This window comes from Cibotium barometz, chromosome 17, assembly GCF_041138505.1.
Source record: "Cibotium barometz isolate CiBa-2024 chromosome 17, ASM4113850v1, whole genome shotgun sequence".
NCBI classification, from domain to species: domain Eukaryota; kingdom Viridiplantae; phylum Streptophyta; class Polypodiopsida; order Cyatheales; family Cibotiaceae; genus Cibotium; species Cibotium barometz.
In genome coordinates this window covers 39056956-39076806 of record NC_141062.1, presented here as the reverse complement: position 1 = coordinate 39076806, position 19851 = coordinate 39056956, and the positions used below count along the sequence as shown (strand labels likewise).

General features: G+C 41.3%; 1 protein-coding gene across 1 annotated transcript; it reads right to left on the bottom strand.

Moving 5' to 3' along the window:
* Positions 1 to 11723: 11723 nt before the first annotated feature.
* Positions 11724 to 17852, bottom strand: LOC147629983 (uncharacterized). Its single transcript, XM_086811535.1, has 9 exons — positions 17140 to 17852; positions 15754 to 16843; positions 15105 to 15187; positions 14893 to 14901; positions 14688 to 14776; positions 14252 to 14325; positions 13892 to 13942; positions 13709 to 13785; positions 11724 to 13254 (listed from the first exon to the last, which is right to left on the bottom strand). The coding sequence occupies exons 1-9, from the start codon at positions 17444 to 17446 to the stop codon at positions 12290 to 12292; spliced, it is 2745 nt and encodes a 914-aa protein (XP_086667661.1). The 5' UTR covers positions 17447 to 17852; the 3' UTR covers positions 11724 to 12289.
* Between the last annotated feature and the right edge of the window lie 1999 nt (positions 17853 to 19851).

Below are 19851 nucleotides of genomic sequence, written 5' to 3'. Positions count from 1 at the left end.
GGGATAAAACCCAGTTACAGAGTTCGGAGAAGCTCTAGGTAGCAAGACCATGATGGTGTACTAGTGCTAACAGAGTGATTTAGTTTCGGAGTGATCTAAATCTAGAGGTTAGCAGTAAGACTAGTTTGGTTGGACAGTTTCATGCATGGGGGACGCCCTATAGCATTTTGCAAGCGTAGTCTTGCCTATGTTCAACATAAGTGTGTGATTGTGAGCACATTTTAGTTGCTACCATATGAATTTGGGAAATATATTACTTTTCTACATAAGAAATTTGGGAAATATATTACTTTCCTACATAAGCAATTGTAATATTGCATGACAGGCTATTTTGCTTACAAAGTTCATGTTCGTGTAAACCCTATAAGTCGTATGACCCCTGGGAAATGAGTGGAGCATTTCTAGGATTTAATAAGGTTTTACATGGCAATAGTGAGTAGTATCTCACTCCAGATGAGCCTGGTTGTTGTTAATCGGATCCGACATATGTAGTGTACATAAACTCTGGCTGAGTTAGGATAGGAGGCTAAGCCGGAGAGCTTAGTGGTAAATCCTACTGTATCTGGTGAGTTTTGACTTAATCGGAGTGTTAAGAAGTAAACTCAAAGTCTAGGGCTGAACTGGAGTGTTCGGAGGCAGACATATCTTTTGTTAAATCGGAGAATTTAGCAACAGATGAGCTTGGGGTGAACCATGGTACCCAGGAAAAAAGCTCTTCACACTAAAATAGTGCACAATAATTTTAGGGTGATAAAAATCCATCGCAGGAATGTTTTACAACTTTCCATAGATGATAGATAAAGACCATGTACTTTACGGAGTTAAAGTACATAGGTGGTGACTTCGGCGGCACATTTTTTGTAGGAAGTCACCAGTGGTGTGGTTAGGTCAGCCGAGACTCCACAAGACCTATGCACTAGTTTTTAAGTTGACCTCTATGATAAGGACATCCAAAAATTCGTGTTGTAATACCAGAAATTGTACTGCAATGTGCAATGGAGGGGTCAATTTGTGTAGTCACTTCTTAGCAGCAAGTGACTTAATCATCTTGTTATAGATGGTTGTATATGGTACTCCCACTCGAGGGAGGTACGCCATGGGTACGGAGTTACTCACAGACTAGTATGGAGCTACTAGTGTGATGATAGTGGGTACGTAGTTACTCACTACTAATACATAACTGCTAATAACATTAAGATCCTCGAGTGAAAGCTACTCTAGATCAACATTTTAAATTACCGAACCACAATCCATGAGTATCGAGGTACTCATAAATATGTTGACGTTGCTCAAATCGAGGGACCGATTTGTTCGATGGTATGGAATAAGCAAGGAGAGTGGAGTAACTTAAAAGTTACACATCACTAGTCCTAGTGAGTTGTCGAGGTCATCCGTAGTTTGATGATCCCCTCTACCTATTAGATAACATTCAATTTTGCAAGCCCTGGCATTTAATCCGTAGTGATTATGAGTTTGGTGTGAGATATGGTTATGAAGTTCTTACAAGAGTACTCGTTTATTTGCTTGTCATTGGTTATAGCTTGGTAGAGATTGCTACCTGTGATGGGTAGGTAGCTTTGCCGCTATAATGAGGAGGGAGCAAATAATGTTCTCATAGTTATACTTCATACCAACACCAAACAGGAATAGGATGAAATTCCTAAGTTTATCATCACGAAGTACTGTGATGTTTGCATTTATATTGAATGCATGATGTAATGAGACATTGGGCTTGTGTAATTACCATCAATTATCTAGCAACCTATGGCTTCGCAGCAAGCTCAGTCATTATCTGTGGATTGATAATGTGGTTATTAGTAGTTTGGAATTTTCTTGATAGATGGTACAACCCACCCAAATGATTCATAAGTGTGTAACCGCTTATGAAGGGTAATAATATGCAACAATGAAGCACTTTGTTACAAGTGTGAAACCATTGATCTGTTGCAAAGCAGTTTATCAATAGTACCACCATATGTGCGTAGACACTATACCACATCTTCGTTGCAAGATGTTTAAAAGTTTCTTGGAAGGACTCAAGAATATAACATATGATATTAAACACGGTCTAGATTTGTTCTTGGACCTATGACACTAGCGCGTAGTCCGCTTGAGAGTAGAGTTTTTGAGGACAAAAACCTTTCTTGAAGGAAAGGAGGGATATCCTCAAATATCACATAAACTCGAATAGTTGTGTGAGTCCAGACAATACTTGAAGAGATGTGTCTGGTAATAGCAACAAAGAGTTGTAAGTGATTGGATGTAACTCTAGACACCCGTAGTGGTGCAAGAATCTTTATCAAACATCTCCACATACTATATGGTCTGCTCACATATATAGTATGGCATAAGAGATAGGAAGTTTGATTGTTATATTTGAAGGGAAATCTTCAAAAAGTTACATTTACTCTGAGTTAGAGTGGAGTTTAACCATCCGTAGATTGATGGTAGTTAGAAACTCAACAAAATTCTAGAGCATATGCTTGTGCCAAGATGTTACTCTAAGAGAGAAAGTATCTCTCAACTTTGGAACTAATCCTTGTGATTCATGATTAGATTGGCTCTAGTTTATTTCTCCTATGGCCGTGGAGCTTTCCAAGGAGAAGTTTTAACAAGTTGGTGATGCAACATGGTAGCGAAGTCTACAAATATCTAGTAGCATAGTCTAAGAACTTGCGCTACTAGAGTGCTCTCCAATACATTAGCTTTTGTGCTAATGACATGATGCAAAATCAAGGTATGAAATTTGCCTTAAGGTTTTGGTTGAAATACCAAATCATGGCTTGTGTGAGCATGATCCTGTCTTTACAGAGGTCTGGCGCGCTGTACGCGTACGCACTTTGTCACAGCCGCGCCCACCTTCCTCGTCGGCACGTAATGCTAGTTTGGAGAGACTGGCCGTAGGTGCGGTGGGTAGCGAGGCGAGAGTTAGTCCGGAGAGGCTAGCCAAGTCTTTGGGGTATAGTTTTGAGCCGGAGAGCTCAGACGTAGGCCCTTCATCACCTTTGTTTTCCTACACGGTTTCAAAGGATGATGCTAAACTTCGTCGGTGGGAGAAATATGATAATTATTCCATTGATGATGGGTACTCACTCTACAAGGGTAGAATATGTGTACCAACTATTGGTGACTTTCGAGCCCAAATTCTTAAAGAAAGTCATGTCCAGATGGTGTCACGCTAGTGGCACACTCTTTAGCCTCTAGGAATTTTTGGGATTTATAGCATTCATTTCCATTTTTTCCTATTTACACACATTTTTGGGTGGAGGAAAGGGTGGAGGAACTTTCCTATATATATGAGGCATTGTAGTTCATTTCTAATCAAGTTGGCTAGTGGCTCATTGATGAGTTCTTGAGTACATTGTCTCTTCTCTCATATCTTCTTTCTCACATGGTATCAGAGCAAGGTGGTGGCGCACATAGAGCCTCCTTATCCTTCTTCCTCTCTACCTCTAGTCCTCTTCAACAACCCTGCTTTCAATTGCATTTTTTCATTCTTTGATTATCAGCTAAACGAATGCGTTTTTGAGGATTGTGCCCTTTGCACCTACTGGAATCATTGTGGTCTACAACTTTGCAGAAGAAAGTTTTCGCAAATTTCTCATTGTTTTTGAGTTATTCTTCGTAGACTGGCTACATGCAGAATTTCTGCTTGCGTTTTTTGCAGAAGCCCTTACTCATCATCCTTGCACACATTCAATGATGCAAGAGGCTTCAAACCAGCCCCTTACCATCCTCTACAAGTGTGTTTTTAAAGCACTTCAATTCGAGTCCTACTATTCTACTTGCGGCGGTGAAAACATTGCCAACTAGTTTTCCCTACATGCGGTAGTGTTTTTTGGAGGCTTCTTGTGGAGAGATTTCTTGGCTGCGTTTTCATCATCAACTTCAGCCCTCTTTATGGGGTTTTGAGGTACATATTCATCCTCTTTTCTACACCTTTCTATCGGCTGAAAATTCCACTTTGCTACACACTTTGTGTTTGCGTTTTTGTGGACAATCACCTCCTCCATACTCCTTCTACCTAAGGCTACATTCTCAACCCTCTTTTGGTGGTTTCTACGGAGTCTATTGGTATCGGCTGCGTTTTGTGGCTGCGGTTTTGCACTATCTTTGTGCATATTTTGGAGATACTTCCTTGGTGGACAGCCCATCTATTGGCTGCGTTTTTGGAGGTACGACACTTCTTTCCTTGTGTTTTCTCACCCTCCACTCCCTATGGGATCTCGGAAGTCCTCTAATCCAAAAGACAAAGGAAAACTTGAAGATACTATGGATCCTACATCTGCTACGATGGTTGAACCGGCAACTACAACGGAAGTTGGTGCAATTCCTTCTTCGGTAGGTGCTTCTACTTTCTCTTTTCCGTCGTATCCATTACCTTCTACGGATTCTTTCACTCTTTCTTCTTTGTCCTTTATGCCTTCCTATCCACATACTACTATGCCCTCTATGGTATATCATCATCTATGTCTTTTATGGCAACTTCATCTACTATGATTCCTTCTTCTACTACTTCCACTCCTACTCCTCTCCCCACTCAATCATATTAGCCCTTTAACCCATTCACTCAATCTTTGAGCCTTCCAAGTCTTTCCGATTCACAAAAGCTTACCCCAAACAACTACCACACTTGTTCCTTATTTATGCAACTTCTTTTGGAAAGCGTCGGGGTGTGGTCAATAATCACTTCTCCTCATATGGTGCCTTCTCAATATCAAACCTATATGGATGTACGGTGTCGTGACGTGGGCGGTGTCGCTGGGAAAGTGCGAGACTTCTGGCTGTGAGAGTAGCTTCAAATTCCAAGCATTAAATGTCTTCTCAGCTTGTCATAGAACAAGGTATAGCATGGTATTATCTCAATCTCTTGTCTCAGGCATGCATTCTATGGGATTGTCTCCACAACTCATACAAGACACACCATCAAAGCTTCATCATCATGAAAGATCTTCTCATAACATATGCTATATGTTTGTACAATATGTTTGTCATGCAACAATACTCATGAGACAAAACAAATAAAACTCACAAGACATCATCAAATACAAAGGTAAACGTATCTTCAGCATATACATATGCCGGCAGCCCATAACATAGCTTCAGCACAACTTGATATCTTCCACAAGAAAGAGATACATCCTCCTCATACAAAAAACAGCAGCTTAATGTAGCCCAGGCTTTCTCTCCACATCTTCACGACAGCAGCAGCATGGCTCTGCTTATGGACCATTTCGGTGCGATCCAGCAGCCTTGCAGCACTCTGTGCTCGCCTATGCACTGTAACAAACTCCCAGCCCTTGTGGCTGCTGCTCCCCAGTCACTCTCCTCTGCACATGGTGGAGTCAATACTACATCTTCCATACAAAGCGACACACCCCTCACTCCTCTCGTCTGTCTCTGCTTAATTTCCCCCCCCCAGCCCTTGTGGCTGCTACTCCCCAGTCACTCTCCTCTGCACACGCTGGAGTCAATACTACATCTTCCATACAAAGCGACACACCCCTCACTCTTCTCGTCTGTCTCTACTTAATTTCCCCCCCCCCCCAGCCCTTGTGGCTGCTGCTCCCCGCAGTATTACCAGCCCCCCTGCAATCCTACTGCCAGCCTGTCAATAATAGGAGAGAGAGAGTGAGTAAGAGCTCTATCACGTTGTCGCTGCAGCCGGCCTATTGCAAGGAGATAAAGGCTTTTTGTTCAGCCCCTGAGCGCCACCTTACCACCAACCTACAGCCCTTTTCAGTTGCCTGAGGTAGCTCACACCCGCCTGTCACTAGCTATACGCTTGTCATCGCCAGCAGCAACAGCAATCCCGTCACGCCTTCGCCCACACGTCGGCGTCCACAGCTGGCACCCTCTAGCCTCTTCGCTGCACTTCACAAGGTCTCCCACAACTCTGCGCCTGTGGCTGCAGCTAGCCACCCAAACACACACCCCATATTGGCTTGCGCTTCCCCCTCACAAGCCCACACGTCGGCTCCTTCAGCCAGTCCACTGTGACTGCTCCAGCTCCTCCTCTGCGTATGGCTGCCTGCAGCCTCTCTCTCATCACTGGTTGGAGGGTCACCACAGGATCCCTTTCGAGCTACCAGACCACCCTTCCTCGTCTCTGCCCTCCTATACAAATACCCAGCCCGGCAACTTCACGGTGGCTACACCTCTTTTCTTCTGCAGCGCGCCGTCCCTAGAACCCCCTGGAAAAGCCTTCCTTTTTTTTACGAGGTGGTCTCTCCTTTTCTCTTTTACGCTGTCTCCTCCAGCGCCTTCCAGGCCATTCCACTTTTGGACCCCCGGCTTTCCTTTCCAGGAGCGGCTCCCACTCTTCTCCAATATTCGCCAGCCTTCGATGATGCGCTGGCTAACATATAAAGCCTCCACGCTGGCTGCAGCGCAAACATCCATGTGGCTATGCTTTATTGGCCATGTTAATGTATCATTTTCATTTTACCTAAAAGATGACCACCATGTCCTTTGCTACCTTGGCCACATCAATAGTTGCTTCCCACGCTTTCCACATCTTCAAATGTAACTTAGTGCCCATTGTATTTTGACGTGCCCCACACATATCAAGCGGCCGCGGCAATGCATTCCAAAGCAAAACTCTCCACACGCCATACATCCCATATGTACACAGGCACTTAATCCCATGCATCTGGATTTGCATTTAATGGCCTCACATGCATGGTTTCACACCATAGACGTGCCGTGGCACGACATCCACCCCCTCTCAACCTGCACATCCTCCGGTATGTGCCACACAGGTCCTGGAATTCAGTGTCCATGCAATATTTGCACACCAACATTGGTATATGTACAAGCATCCAACTAGGCATCTTAAACCCTGTCAAACCTGACCCAGTTGGTATCACCCTAGTAAACATGAAACAGTAGAAGAATATACATAGTGCCACTCACAAGGGGTTATCCTTTGTTGAAACATAGCATGACATCTTAACCTACCCCCCTAGTCTGCAAGATATTTATATCTTAGCAATCACATCTGAATGGTTCTGCTTTCCCACCTGGATCAAATACCAACTGCTTTTGGCATATGTGCCATATCCTTTGCTCATATGAAGCCCTATCCTCACTTAGATTCCCTGCATATGCATAATTACCCTCATCATTCAAAGTGGGATGCTCTTCAATTTCCTTCAAAATTTTCCTCAGGCCATGTTTGAAGCCTTTGCACCACATATTGTATGGCCACACCAAGTAACAACTGCATTAACAACATGGAACACACACTTGGTAACATCCCATCCAAATCTACCTTGCCCAGATCCAGCTCACCCACTGACAAACATTCATTCTTCTCATCCAAAGACGGAAAAGCATGGTCTTCATTGGCTTCCTCTATGCTATTATATACCTCTTCTTTAGGCCGTTGCAAAGTATGCAAAGCATCTACACCATCAACACATACAAAGTCCAACAAGGCATCATCGAGAATAGCCTTCAGCTCTGGATCAATCTCATCACAATCATTTGGCTTACATAACACCTGCACATCATGGCTAAGTTGGAAGAAGATTTGGATAAGCTTTCTATCTTCGAATCTGACAACATAGTGGAGATGCTTGGAGAATTCAATCGAATCAAGCGGCAACTTGAAGAGTTTGGTACATTGGTAAGCAATCCGGTCCACAAGCTACTTGGTAAATTGCCTTCTTCTTTTGAATAGTTCAAAGATAACATCTTTCTTCGAGTTTCTTTCCCTTCCTTTGAAGAGACTATGGGTCTTCTTCATGATAAGTGCCTTACTCTCGCAAGCAAAACAAAAAGGACTCGGCTTTTCTAAGCCAAGGCAAGGGCAAAGGCAAAGGCAAAGGCAAGGGGAATGATCAACGCAAAGGCTCTAATTCCAATGCTAAAGATTCTTCAACCAAAGGCGACAAGGACAAATCAAAGGATTTTTCCAAGGAGTGCACTTTCTGTGGTCGTAGGTGGCCATACGTGGATCGTTGTTTTACTAAGAAGGTGGCATCCAAGAAGGTAAAAGCTGATCTTGAATCCAAATCTAAGGGTTCTTCTACATCAACATCTTCTCCATACAAAAAAAAAGACAAGAAGGAAGACGGTAACGCCAAGATTGCATATGTTGCTATGTCTTCTACTTCTTCATGTGACACATCACTTGTGGTAATCAAAGATCTTGATACGCATACTGCAGATGAGTGGATTGCCGATAGTGGTGCTACCTCTCACATGACGAATAGTTCTTCCTTATTGGAAAACTATAAGTCTATCTCTTCATCAGTACACATTGGTGATGCTTCGTCTCTCCCTATGATTGGTATTGGTGATGTTTCTTTTGGAGATGCTATCTTACATGATGTTTTGCATGTGCCTAAGATGTCTGCAAATTATTTTCTATCTCTAAGGCTACTTCTAAAGGTCTTGGGGTTTACTTTGATGATGAAGTGATTGAAATCATTGATAGATAGTCACTTTCTTGTGTGGCACATGGTTATCAAAATGCTGGGCTTTATCATATAAGCTCTTTTACAGCACAGTTGCCACCACATGAGTCTCATCTTTATCAATTATTTGCTTCTCCTAAAGCACTTGTTTCTAATGAAGATAGTGATCTATGGCATTTCTACTTTGGCCATGTTCCTCTTGCTACTTTGCAACATCTTGTCTCACATGACATGGTTACAGGTCTACCAAAGCTTCAGAAACCTCACCATCATATTTGTTCTTCTTGTGCTCAAGGAAAGCAACATCGGGCTTCTTTTCCAGAGGAGGCTACTCATAGGGCCACACGCATACTTGAGCTTATTCATGCTGATCTTGCAGGACCTATGGAAGTACAATCGCTTGGTGGATCCAAGTATTATATGCTTCTTGTGGATGACTAAGAAGTCTGATGCTCTTTCTCAAATTCTGAATCACCTTGGATGTTCATCTACTCCGACACTCATCTACTCAGATTCACAGAGTGCTATTGCTTTAGCCAAAAATCCAGTTATTCGAGGACGATCCAAACACATTGATGTTCATTTTCATTTTGTTCGTGATTGGATTTCTGAAGGTCGCATTCAGCTTGAGTATTGTCCTGCCAAAGATAATGTTGCTGATTTGTTTACTAAGCCTCCTTCTCGACCTACCTTGGATTATCTTCTTCAGCGCATTGGCGTTGGTCCTCCCATCTGGACCTGAAGAGGAGGTGTTGGATAGGTGTCATCTCCAGATGGTGTCACGCTAGTGGCACACTCTTTAGCCTCTAGGCATTTTTGGGATTTATAGCATTCATTTCCATTTTTTCCTATTTACACACATTTTTGGGTGGAGGAACTTTCCTATATATATGAGGCATTGTAGTTCATTTCTAATCAAGTTGGCTAGTGGTTCATTGATGAGTTCTTGAGTACATTGTCTCTTCTCTCATCTCTTCTTTCTCACAGTTTCTCATCTTTTGGTCTATAAGCTCTGTAGGGTGTAGAAGCTTCTCATACCTCCACCTAAGCCTCTTCAGTGTCTCACTACCCTTGGGCATTATAGTCATCCTATGTGCGTGGGCACACACAACACACATGTCATTGAAGTACTCTATGAGAAAGTCTTCAGCACCCTCATGTAGACAGAGCAAGGCTGTCCTCTTCCACCTTACGGATAGGCTCCAGTTCTCACATATAGACCTGCACACCCTCTGGAAAGGGAGCTTGGGAACACATAACTCCACACAATTTTGCACTTTCCTGATCTCCCTCAAAATGTAGAAGTCCTGTGAAAATCTCCTTGTTCTGGCCTGCTTCAGAATATGGATAGGTTTTCCTTTCCTTGGCTTCTTCTTCTGAGAGGCAACCTTTGCGGCTAATCCAGGCCCCTTACCCTGTCTCCTTGTAGTGGCCTTTGTTCTCGTCATGATCTACCAATTAGCTTGATAGAAAGAGACATAACACAATCTCTCTCTCTATGTGTGTGTGTGTGTGTGTGTCTGCGTGCGTGCGTGTGTGTGCAGTTGGGTGCTCGTGCAGACTTTGCATAGGTGTCGTGTCATCATCAGAGAAGAAGGCATTGACGGGCATCTATGCATGGTGGGAACCTAGTTATCAACATCAAGAATACAAAAGTATATGAACACTCCATTCCATTTTATCAAACAAAAAATTAGCTCTCTTGAATCTATAAAGTTAGCTCTTTGAAATTTTAACCTAGTACGTGGCTATGGGTGCAGCTATATCTGTGCCCATAGCCACGTACTAGGACAAAAAAAATTGGATACCTCCCTTCTGTGCACTACGCTGTGTGCTTTCGCTTTCTTCAGTCCTCTCCTCGCATGCGTTTACAAGTCGACCCTATGTAGGCTATGGCTCCCTAAGCTCCTCTCTTGCTTTCCCTTGCCCTTCACAAGCCTTTCTCCTCTTCTCCCTTCACAAGCCCTCCCTTGCCCTTCACAAGCCCTTCTCCTCTTCTCCCTTCACAAGCCCTCCCTTCCCTTTACAAGCAAACCCCCTTCTCACCTTCACAAGCCCTTCTCACAAGCTCTTCTCCCTTCAGAAGAAAACCCTCTTCTCTCTTCACATGTAAATCCTCTTTACCATTCATAAGGAAGAAAGGCTTCCCTCCACAAGCATCACAAGCAAGGCAATATCAAGGTATGTACCATATCCTTATCTTCTTTGTTTTCTATATTCTTTTTTTTTTTAAAGTGAACTAATTGCTAGGGTTTGAGACTTACCTCAAATGTATTGCTTGCTTTCTCTCTTATATGCTTGCGTGCTTAACGAGTGTATTAATAGTTATTTAAATAAAAACTTTACTTATCTTTTCCATTTTGCGGCTAGGTCCGGGCCTCGTCAAGGCATATATTTTTCGTTTTGTGGCTAGGTCAAGGCATTCTTTGGCTAGGTAAATGGATTCTTATAAATTTGTGTGGCTTTGGATGTGGTTGTGCTCTCAAACAAGAATAAAAAGATAGCAAACAATGAGGTAAAGAAGAATAAGCAAAAGCACAGCCCTAGTACTCTTAGGGTTTAAGTTCTCATCAAGCTATATATTTAAACAAAGAAAAATTGTTATCCTCGTCTTAGATGTCACACTAAAATAGACTGTTCCAAGAAAAATTGTTGTTGATTTAGGGTTTTGATTTTGTTAAGTATACTATTCACAAATGGAGCTAACATCTACGATCCCAAATGGAGCATACTTATGATATAATAATGCAAATACATCTACTTTCTCAAGACCCAATGCAATAGTTTAAATCAATTTCAAAGACTACTTGTAGTGCATTTTGAAGCTTGAACTCACTTAAGAAGTTTAAAGACCAAAAATCTCAAAGCTCTTTTTTGTGTGGATTATTTCAATGTGTCAAGCATTCCTTAATTCATTCTCTCAAAAGCAAAATTGGACAAGCACTCAAGGTGGAAGTAGAGTAACTTGGAATTTGTAGCACCGTATGTTAAATAATTTCCAATTTAACAATGAGGGATTAAAAGAAAAGATCTCTCTCTCTCTCTCTCTCTCTCTCTCTCTCTCTCACACACACACACACACACCTTGTGGAACCTTTATATCGTTTCCGAATTCCTTATCACCTAAAAAGATATGCTAATTTACCAAAAGCATCTACACTTACCCAAAATCTTTCTAACATCAAACTTTATTGAGATGACTTAATAAATCGTGAAAGCAATCTTTGAAAAGCAATGTAGTTCATGTGTTAACACCATGAGTGGGATGAAAATTTCGATTACTTTTTTTAGTACGTAATGGATGTCAATCTTCAAACATGTCATGGTAAGTAGTTACATGTGTCATTACCTAAAAAAAGTTGAAGTCAAGGAAAGGTGGGAAGGGGTGAATGCCTGCAAAAAGAGTGATAAAAGAGGGTCGCCGATGACCTACACTTCGATTGATTAAGATACAAAGGCCTAGGGCCAACGCATGAGCAGTATATTTGGGAAGGGGTAAATGAGAACTCTTGAGGTTCAAAGAATGCAAAATGAGCAGCACTCAAGGGCCCTCTCTTATTCATTTGGAAAAGGGGAGCCCCCAATGTGTGAGTAAAGGTGGTGGTCCTGTATGTGACTTGCATCACTTCTGGTCTTGTTGTTGTCCTTCCTTTTCACAGCATATTGCATGATAACCACCAATGTTTGCAAACCAGTGTAGTTTTAGCTTGATTCCTCTCCTTATGCACAGTATGGCCCTTTTGCATGTAGTATCAACCTTTAATACCTTGCATAAAAGGAGAAAGAAGCAATAATATGCTGTGATCCTTTTCTCTTTGGAGCTTGCGGGAGATATATTGGCTATGATTAGCCCCTTCTCTATCTTCTCAAGTCTCATTCCACACTGCAAAGACTGGCAAGTGCCCACCAATGTTGTTAGGCAGGCGGCCAGGCACTACACTAGTGTGAACGGGATCAGTAGGGCTCATCATCCAAGGCACAACAGTGCTCCCACTTTCTGCAACATGGAAGCCTGCTGAGGTTCTGGTAGATTTTAGTGGGTTGATTTGTTGCTGATGATCAATGGCTAATTCTAATGCTTTGGTGAATTGCCTCGGAAAAGCAATTTCCAAAGCCTTAGGGCTGCCGTTGTCAATCTCACTCACATTGCCCGGGCTCTCTGCTGCACCACTCGAACATGCTGATGGGTTGGCAGAATTGCTCACTAATGAAGGTGGGCTTCTAGAAGCTTCCATGTGATTAGCATGATAATTAATCCCACCTTCACCATGATCATCATTAGTGAGCCTTACTGACCCGTTAATGATACCCTTGGCATTATGATTACTCGAGTTCTCTAATCCAATCAAATCTTGCAAAACAATTCCGGCTGCACCTGATTGATAGTATTGGTAACTAGCATCTAATGATGCATTAGGTTTTCTCTCATTTTCATTAATCTCTAGATTATCCTGCTCTTCTTTGTTGTGATGATCACCACCGTCCTCTGCTTGCCCACTATATTGCTGCGGCATGGACCACTCTAATCTACTGCCAGGGGCCTCTGGATTAGCATTAATACTGATGTTATTGTTGCTGCTCTCTGCATTAAGGGGGCTAAATCTGCCATCATTATCGTGAATGATGATATTATCATTGTCAGTGTCTGCAATTCCGGCGTCGTCTTTGTTACTAGTGATGTTGCGTTTGGCTTGCTCGCCGATCAAAAGCGTGCTGCTTGAGCATATTCGTTTGATGTCGTAACGGCTAGTGTCGAAGTTGGTGACTGCATTTACGCCTCGGAATTTTATCGCTGCAATATCATAAGCCTCGGCCGCCTCTTCTTGAGTACCTGTAATGATTTATTAATCATGCATAAAAGTCATAGTTTAATCATTAGCATAATCCAAACGAATTAAACAGCAATAAGCACTCATTGCGCACTAATTAACTAATAGGAAATGAATAGAAAATACAATAGCAGTTTAATTATTAATCAATATAACGTATTAAGGATGGAAAAATAGAAAAAATAATAGCAGTTTAATTATTAACCAACAACGTATTAACCATGCACAAAACTATGCTGGTTTAAATGATTCACTTAATAATCAATTAATTTAGTATAAGCTACGTATTAAACAACTTATGCTCGTAATATTCTCATAGAACTTAACATTAACACTAGCCATATTTGAACTTAGCATTAACACTAGCCATTGCTCACTAATTAGCGTATTAAATATGTTGCTTACACAAAAGATTAGGGCAATTTTGAAGGCATGCTAACTTTGCAAAATACTTACTGAAAGTCCCGAGATACAAGTCTTTGTTTCCAGCCACCCTGCCTATACGAGCTTGCCATCTACCATGTTGATGATGCCTGTTAATATTAATCAAACATGGAAGATTAAGGAAAATGCCAGACCATATTGTTATGACAATACAATTATGAAATCTTTTAATGGCAACTTTTAGAAAACGGCCACCTTGTCACCCCGCGGTATACTGAGGCTCCCCTAGAAAAACCGCTGCTTTTTCTGCATTGAAAAATTAATTAATGTTAAGGTTGGCCAAACCGTAGAGGACAACACTTAGCAGGAGAAAGAGAAAAAAAAAATTAAAAAAAAAGAGCATCGAAAAAATTAGATTCATATGAGTAATTAGAAATTTTATTTCGAATATAAAAGAAGAACGTCAGGACAAAACGAAGAACGACAAAGAGAAAATGTTGAGAATAAAAAAGGAGCATGAAAAAATATAGAATTATTATATATTGGGATGAGTTAATTTAAAAATTATATTTCGATTTCTGAAAGAAAATCTTGGGCTGCAGGTGACGTTTATACCTTCGTAAAGATGCTACGTACTCTTGCCTTGTCATGTTCTTCATCTCCTCCAGTTCTTTATCATACGTGCTCACCTGCATGCAAAAATAAATTCGAAAAACTCAAAAATCACAAAAATGTTGATATAAAAAACTACCTATCCTACAAAATTAATTGAAAAATGCATCCTTGTTTTTATTCACCTACTTTAGCAGATGTTGACTATTTCAACAAATTGAAATATTTTCCTTATACAATATTGAAAATTGTATGAGAGTTCCACACTAGAAGGTCTTCTGGTGAAAACAAAATTGTTTTTTTAAAATGCTAGGACGAAGTTAATTGGAAAAACAAACCGGAATTAATTAGAAAAACAAACCGGAATTAAGAGATTGAACCAAAAAAACAAAAACAAACTTGAATATATTCTGCTTGAAACAATTATTACAAAAAATACCGGGAAATTTATATGGGTCGAGGGTCCCCAATACTTGAGAGCTGCTAGATCATAAGCTCTTGCGGCTTTCTCTTCTTTATCATAACCTCCTGGAGGATTAGAAACAGATACTATTACACTATTAATTTGATTTATTTGGGTGCTAAGAACATAGCACAAATTCTGATTTTTTCTTTGCACATTTTTTATAGAACGAAATTCGTACCCAAATATACTGAAGAACGCGGCGAATCACCATCCATGCAAGGGGAAGAAAACATGAGAGAAACTAAATCTTGTGAGGCAACAACAACAATTCTGATAGAATATAAGATTAACTAAGGTTCAGAAATTAAGTTAATTGAATTTTAGAATATAAGATTAACTAAGGTTCAGAAATTAAGTTAATTGAAAATTTTTTCAACTCTGCTATCAAACCTTGTCTGCCCTTGCGAGTTTGGCCCTCTTTTCTGCAGCTATTATCCCATAGGTGAGCTTCGTATCTTCCAGTCCACCTATGTCTGGTGCATTGAAAACCAAAAAAAAAACTTCTTATGGCAAAAGACCAGCAATATATCTTCTCTTATCACTAACTAGAGCCAAATTTAATATTAAAAATACATCAATATAATTACATGGAGCCACATTCTTACCCTTGCAATTTAATTAAAAAAACATATTTTAATAAGCATAATGATCGGCATTGTTTTGATTTTTCTGATGGCTCAGTGGTAAAATTAGGGTTAAACACTTTGAAAATGACCTTTAAATTTTTAATAATGGTTTATTTTTCACGGTTGAAAATGAGCTAATTAGTGATTAGCCCGTACGCTTTCAAAATTAACCTTACTTGAATACCTAATGACTGATAAATCTGAACATGTACCTTTTAACAGATTAACCTATAGTTGACATTGCAAATTATAAGCATCATTATGAATGGTCAAAACCTAAAGGCTATCTGCATTGAGAATAGGGCAAAGCATCATTGAAGTTTTTAAACCTTAAAAATGAGCGTAGTAGAGCCTAAAGAAAGTGAGCTTAGCAGCAACGAAAATTAACCTATGGTTAACGTTAGCTTAAATACCTTGTGACACCCCTATATTGTGATGTGCGTTGGCCAAAAGTGTCGATTGATTTGCGCGGAGCATGCTCTTTGCTACCGGATTTGCTTAATCCTCTCTTCTTGTTGGTCTCCACTGCATTGATTATAGGATTAACAATATCCATATTTTGTTGATTAACAACAACAGCAGTGCTTATATTTGGATGCTGCAAGCCTGGGTTCACAGATAGAGAGAGTGACTGCAAATTAGTATTATCATGACTAACATTGGGTTTAGAATTAGAGCTCATAATCTCTCTTTGATCAATGTTGATCTGATCCGGGTTCTGCCTAAGCCAAGTCTTAAGCGCGGAAACACCCATAAAATTGTTACAGCCCCCATTCGCCACCATTGCTGCATGAGCTGCGCCTGCACCTTGATGAGGCAACTGCAATGAGAAGTTATCGGAAAATACATGGTTGTTATGAGGTGCTTGATCGAGATTAGGGAGGCTAATCAAGTTATGGCCTTGATAATCACTGCAGTTAATCTTTTGCTGATCATGATAATTTTGTGAGGGTGATTCTGACGGTGTTGTTTCTGTAGTTGTGGGAGCATTATTACTGTAAGAAGCATGGAAAGACGGAGGCACCTCTCTAGCCCTAGAACTGTCTCTGGGTAATAATGGCAGATTAACATTAATACTGAGGTTCTCTCTCTCAAAGCTTCCATTGCCATGAAAATTATATATGGTTTCATGGTTTTCTCCTGCATGGTAGTGTCCTCCCAGAGTTGCACCACTGAGAAAATCCTCTAGTTTTGGTCCATCCTCTGATTTGGGCCTGTGTATGCTTCCATAATTATGCTCATGGATTCCATTAGGGTTTCTATAATTATGCTCACAAGCTCCGTTCGAGTTTCCATAATCATGATCATGAGCTCCATTAGGGTTTCTATAACTATGATCATGAGCTCCGTTATGATTTCCATAGCTATGTTCCTGAGCTCCATTAGGGTTCACATAATTGCAAATATCTGTGTTTAGTAGGTATTGAGGCTGCACGGTGGACTCATTAGCTGCTTGCATAGCTCGAATACTTGAAAGAGGGTCGAGTGTTTTGTAGTGCCAATCTGCGATGGAATTTCATGGAACCATGAAAAGAACCAATTACTAATTATGGTTAGCAATAATTACTGTTACAAGATTAAAGCACTAATCATAGAAACGCCTTTTGACCATCAAGCGATATTGTTTTGAAAAAGAGCAAGGGACACGAAACTCAGATGAACTATGTTATGAGCAGAATGTTAAAGAAACGACTAAAATACATGTTAAACAGGGAAGCATGCAGATTGACGAGCTGAACAAGGATGTTAGAAAAGATTAACAAGTTTTAATTAAAAGTAGAGGTTTAGTATGATATTACCTCCACTGTTTGAACGAGTGAGAGCATCCATTATGGACATGGAAGTGTCAGCTAGCATTTGCGAGGTAAAAGAAGTGTTTTCGGCGGAGAGATCGTAGCCATGATCCTGAGGTGGATTATACAAGGCAAGGTGATGGTGATTAGAAGACAGATTATGGTGGGGGTTAACTCCATAACTACTATGGTTCAATGGAGAGTTATGGTGAGGATTAGCGGTGGAATTGCGATTATCTTGGCTCAACTCCTGCATAGCCAAATGCGGAGTTAACGAAAAAGCCAGCCAGTTGCTGTGCATGGTCGACCTCATTTTTGTTTTTGATCCCCTTGCTAGTGCAAGTTGATACCCCAAAATTATATGAAATTCACTGTTAGCCGGCAAGGTGGCGATGATGGCAATATGGTTGCAAAAGAGGGGGGGGGTGGGGGGGTTAGGAAAACCTAAACTTCTATTGCAAAAAAGCAGAGAAATGTGTTGCTGTCTTCCTCATGTGCAAAGAACTACCCCTACTACTCTAATAGAGGAAATTTAGAGTAATAAACACAGTAGGATCGGCGCTGATGAGAAGGATTAATCTTGGATAAGGTAATGCAAAGCAAGAGTCTGCTATGATAATCAAGGGTTTATAGGTAGGTATCATCTTGTGTCCAAGGTGTGAGAGAGAGAGAGAGAGAGAGAGAGAGAGAGAGAGAGGCCCACACCCTTACAACACCCATCCAGACACACACACACACACACTCACACACACACACACAGAGACACTGTTAGGGTTGAAGGGAGCAGTCAGATGATCTTGTAGATAATGGCATCAGATGGATTACTTGCTGATTGTATTGAAAGGGCCCTTGATTGACTCTTCGACACAAGGAAAAGAAAGCTTTGAAAAGAAGGCAGCGCACTGTTAAAGAGAAGAAGTGTGCGAGAAAAAAAAGACCTCTGTCGCACTGCAATTTCAGCTTTTTTGTTTCGAAAATAAATTTCTTTAAGAGACTTTTTCCAGAAAAAACGTATACAACATATAATAAAGTTTTTACAAGTTAAAGGACAAAATAGAAAAATAGCTTTTTAAATTTTAAGCTAATGTATATTTAAAACATGCAAAAAGGAATTAGCTCTTAAAATAATCCCCAAACTTGTTGGCAGATTTTAATTAGTTCTTCTATATATATATCTCTCTTTAATTGATTAAAGGAGGATTTAAAATATGAAGGAATGTATGTATGTAAATATGTATTTTGATTTTGGGGGAGAAAATCATTTAATAAAGATAGATATAATATATTTGAAGCTGTTTTTTAAAGATGAAAAATAAAAGATATTAAAAAAACGAAAAAGCTGGGGAGAAGAAAAGTTGGTCTTTTCCGCCGCTAATGCGCAGTGCGCACACAACCGCGGGCGCACTTTCAACTTAATTGATTTATTTATTTTTATTTTTTTGCTTGTCGAAATACACAAAGCGCTATTTACTAACGATCATGGTAAAATTGAATAATCCGTGCGACAGCGACACGGGACAGCCAGCAAAATCTAGCGGCCACATTGGCAAATTAAGTGCGCGGTTAAGCTCAAAATTAATGCCTCAAGTCCGCGTGCCGTACGACTCTTAATCCGGGTTATAAACTTATACCTCGGGAAAGCCGGCTGCCAGAATGCAATTATAAAGACTCGGTCACGAGTACACACAGTCCACACTAGTCGTAGTCTACCCTGCCCAACCGTATTATGTACTGCGTACGTTCGTAGGGTATTAGCACTACATCCTTTTGCCATGTATCCCGGGCGGACGGTCAAAGAACCGGGTCCCCCCCCGGCCGACATGCAAGCCATTTTTAGGGGTCCCCCAAATGCCCGCCTCATGTCCCCACTTGGGCGCCGCCCGGAAGGCGTGGGCGCTGGGCGGTCCCCCTCGTATGTGGTCCCAGCTAGTCAGAGAGCTCTGAGTTTTCCGTCCGCCACGGCCCGCCGCCAACCTGACGCGCCCAACCTGGCCTACAATGCGGAGCAGGCTACCCGACTAGAGCCTCCTCCCTGCCCGGCCCTGCCCTGCCCGGCCGGTCCTGGGCCCTGACGCGCCTGGCCCCGCCAGGCCTTCTCGCACAACACCGCAGCTGCGCGCTGCACCTCCCGGCCGTCCGCGGATGTGACATTGTGACAACCGCCCCTGCCCTCTCGGCGCCCGCCTCTTCGACTTCGTCAAGTCTCACATGGCCACATGCCCACTGTCCCTTTCTAACCCAGTTCCACTTCAACAAAGTTCACAAAAACTTCACACCTGTGACATCGCCATTCGCATCTCGAAGTATGCATGCCCATACCACCACCTTTTCAAAAGAAGGGTAAGAACATCGCGTCGGACACGACCGCCCAATTAGATATAAATTGGTATTTGACTCCATAAAGTACATGGTTCAATCCTTGCATGTCTATCTAGTCTAGATAACTAGTGTATTCTTCCCTATTAAAATTAAAATATATCGGTCCTTAAGGGCTTTTTGGTGGTCACACCCCAATTGTTCAATGTGTCAATTTTATTTTTACACCTTTGAAGGGTTAATATTATGGAGTTTTTGGATTATGTTGCTGGTGTATGAATGTCAAATGTGTGGACCCATGCATTTCATTCAATGGGCAGATTCTTCTAAAATCTAGAAGTGAATCATGCAATGAAGATCTCGGCAAGCATTGCCAGAGTCCCTAGTCTACATTCTTGATGC

What these genes read in the sequence shown, in the direction of transcription:
- LOC147629983 (XM_086811535.1), bottom strand. Translation starts at nt 17,446, where the DNA reads ATGAGGTCGACCATGCACAGCAACTGGCTGGCTTTTTCGTTAACTCCG. An exon ending in GTATACCGCGGGGTGACAAG is followed by an intron (nt 13,786 to 13,891) that starts GTGGCCGTTTTC and finishes TAATATTAACAG; the next exon opens with GCATCATCAACATGGTAGAT. An exon ending in CTTGTATCTCGGGACTTTCA is followed by an intron (nt 13,255 to 13,708) that starts GTAAGTATTTTG and finishes AAATCATTACAG; the next exon opens with GTACTCAAGAAGAGGCGGCC.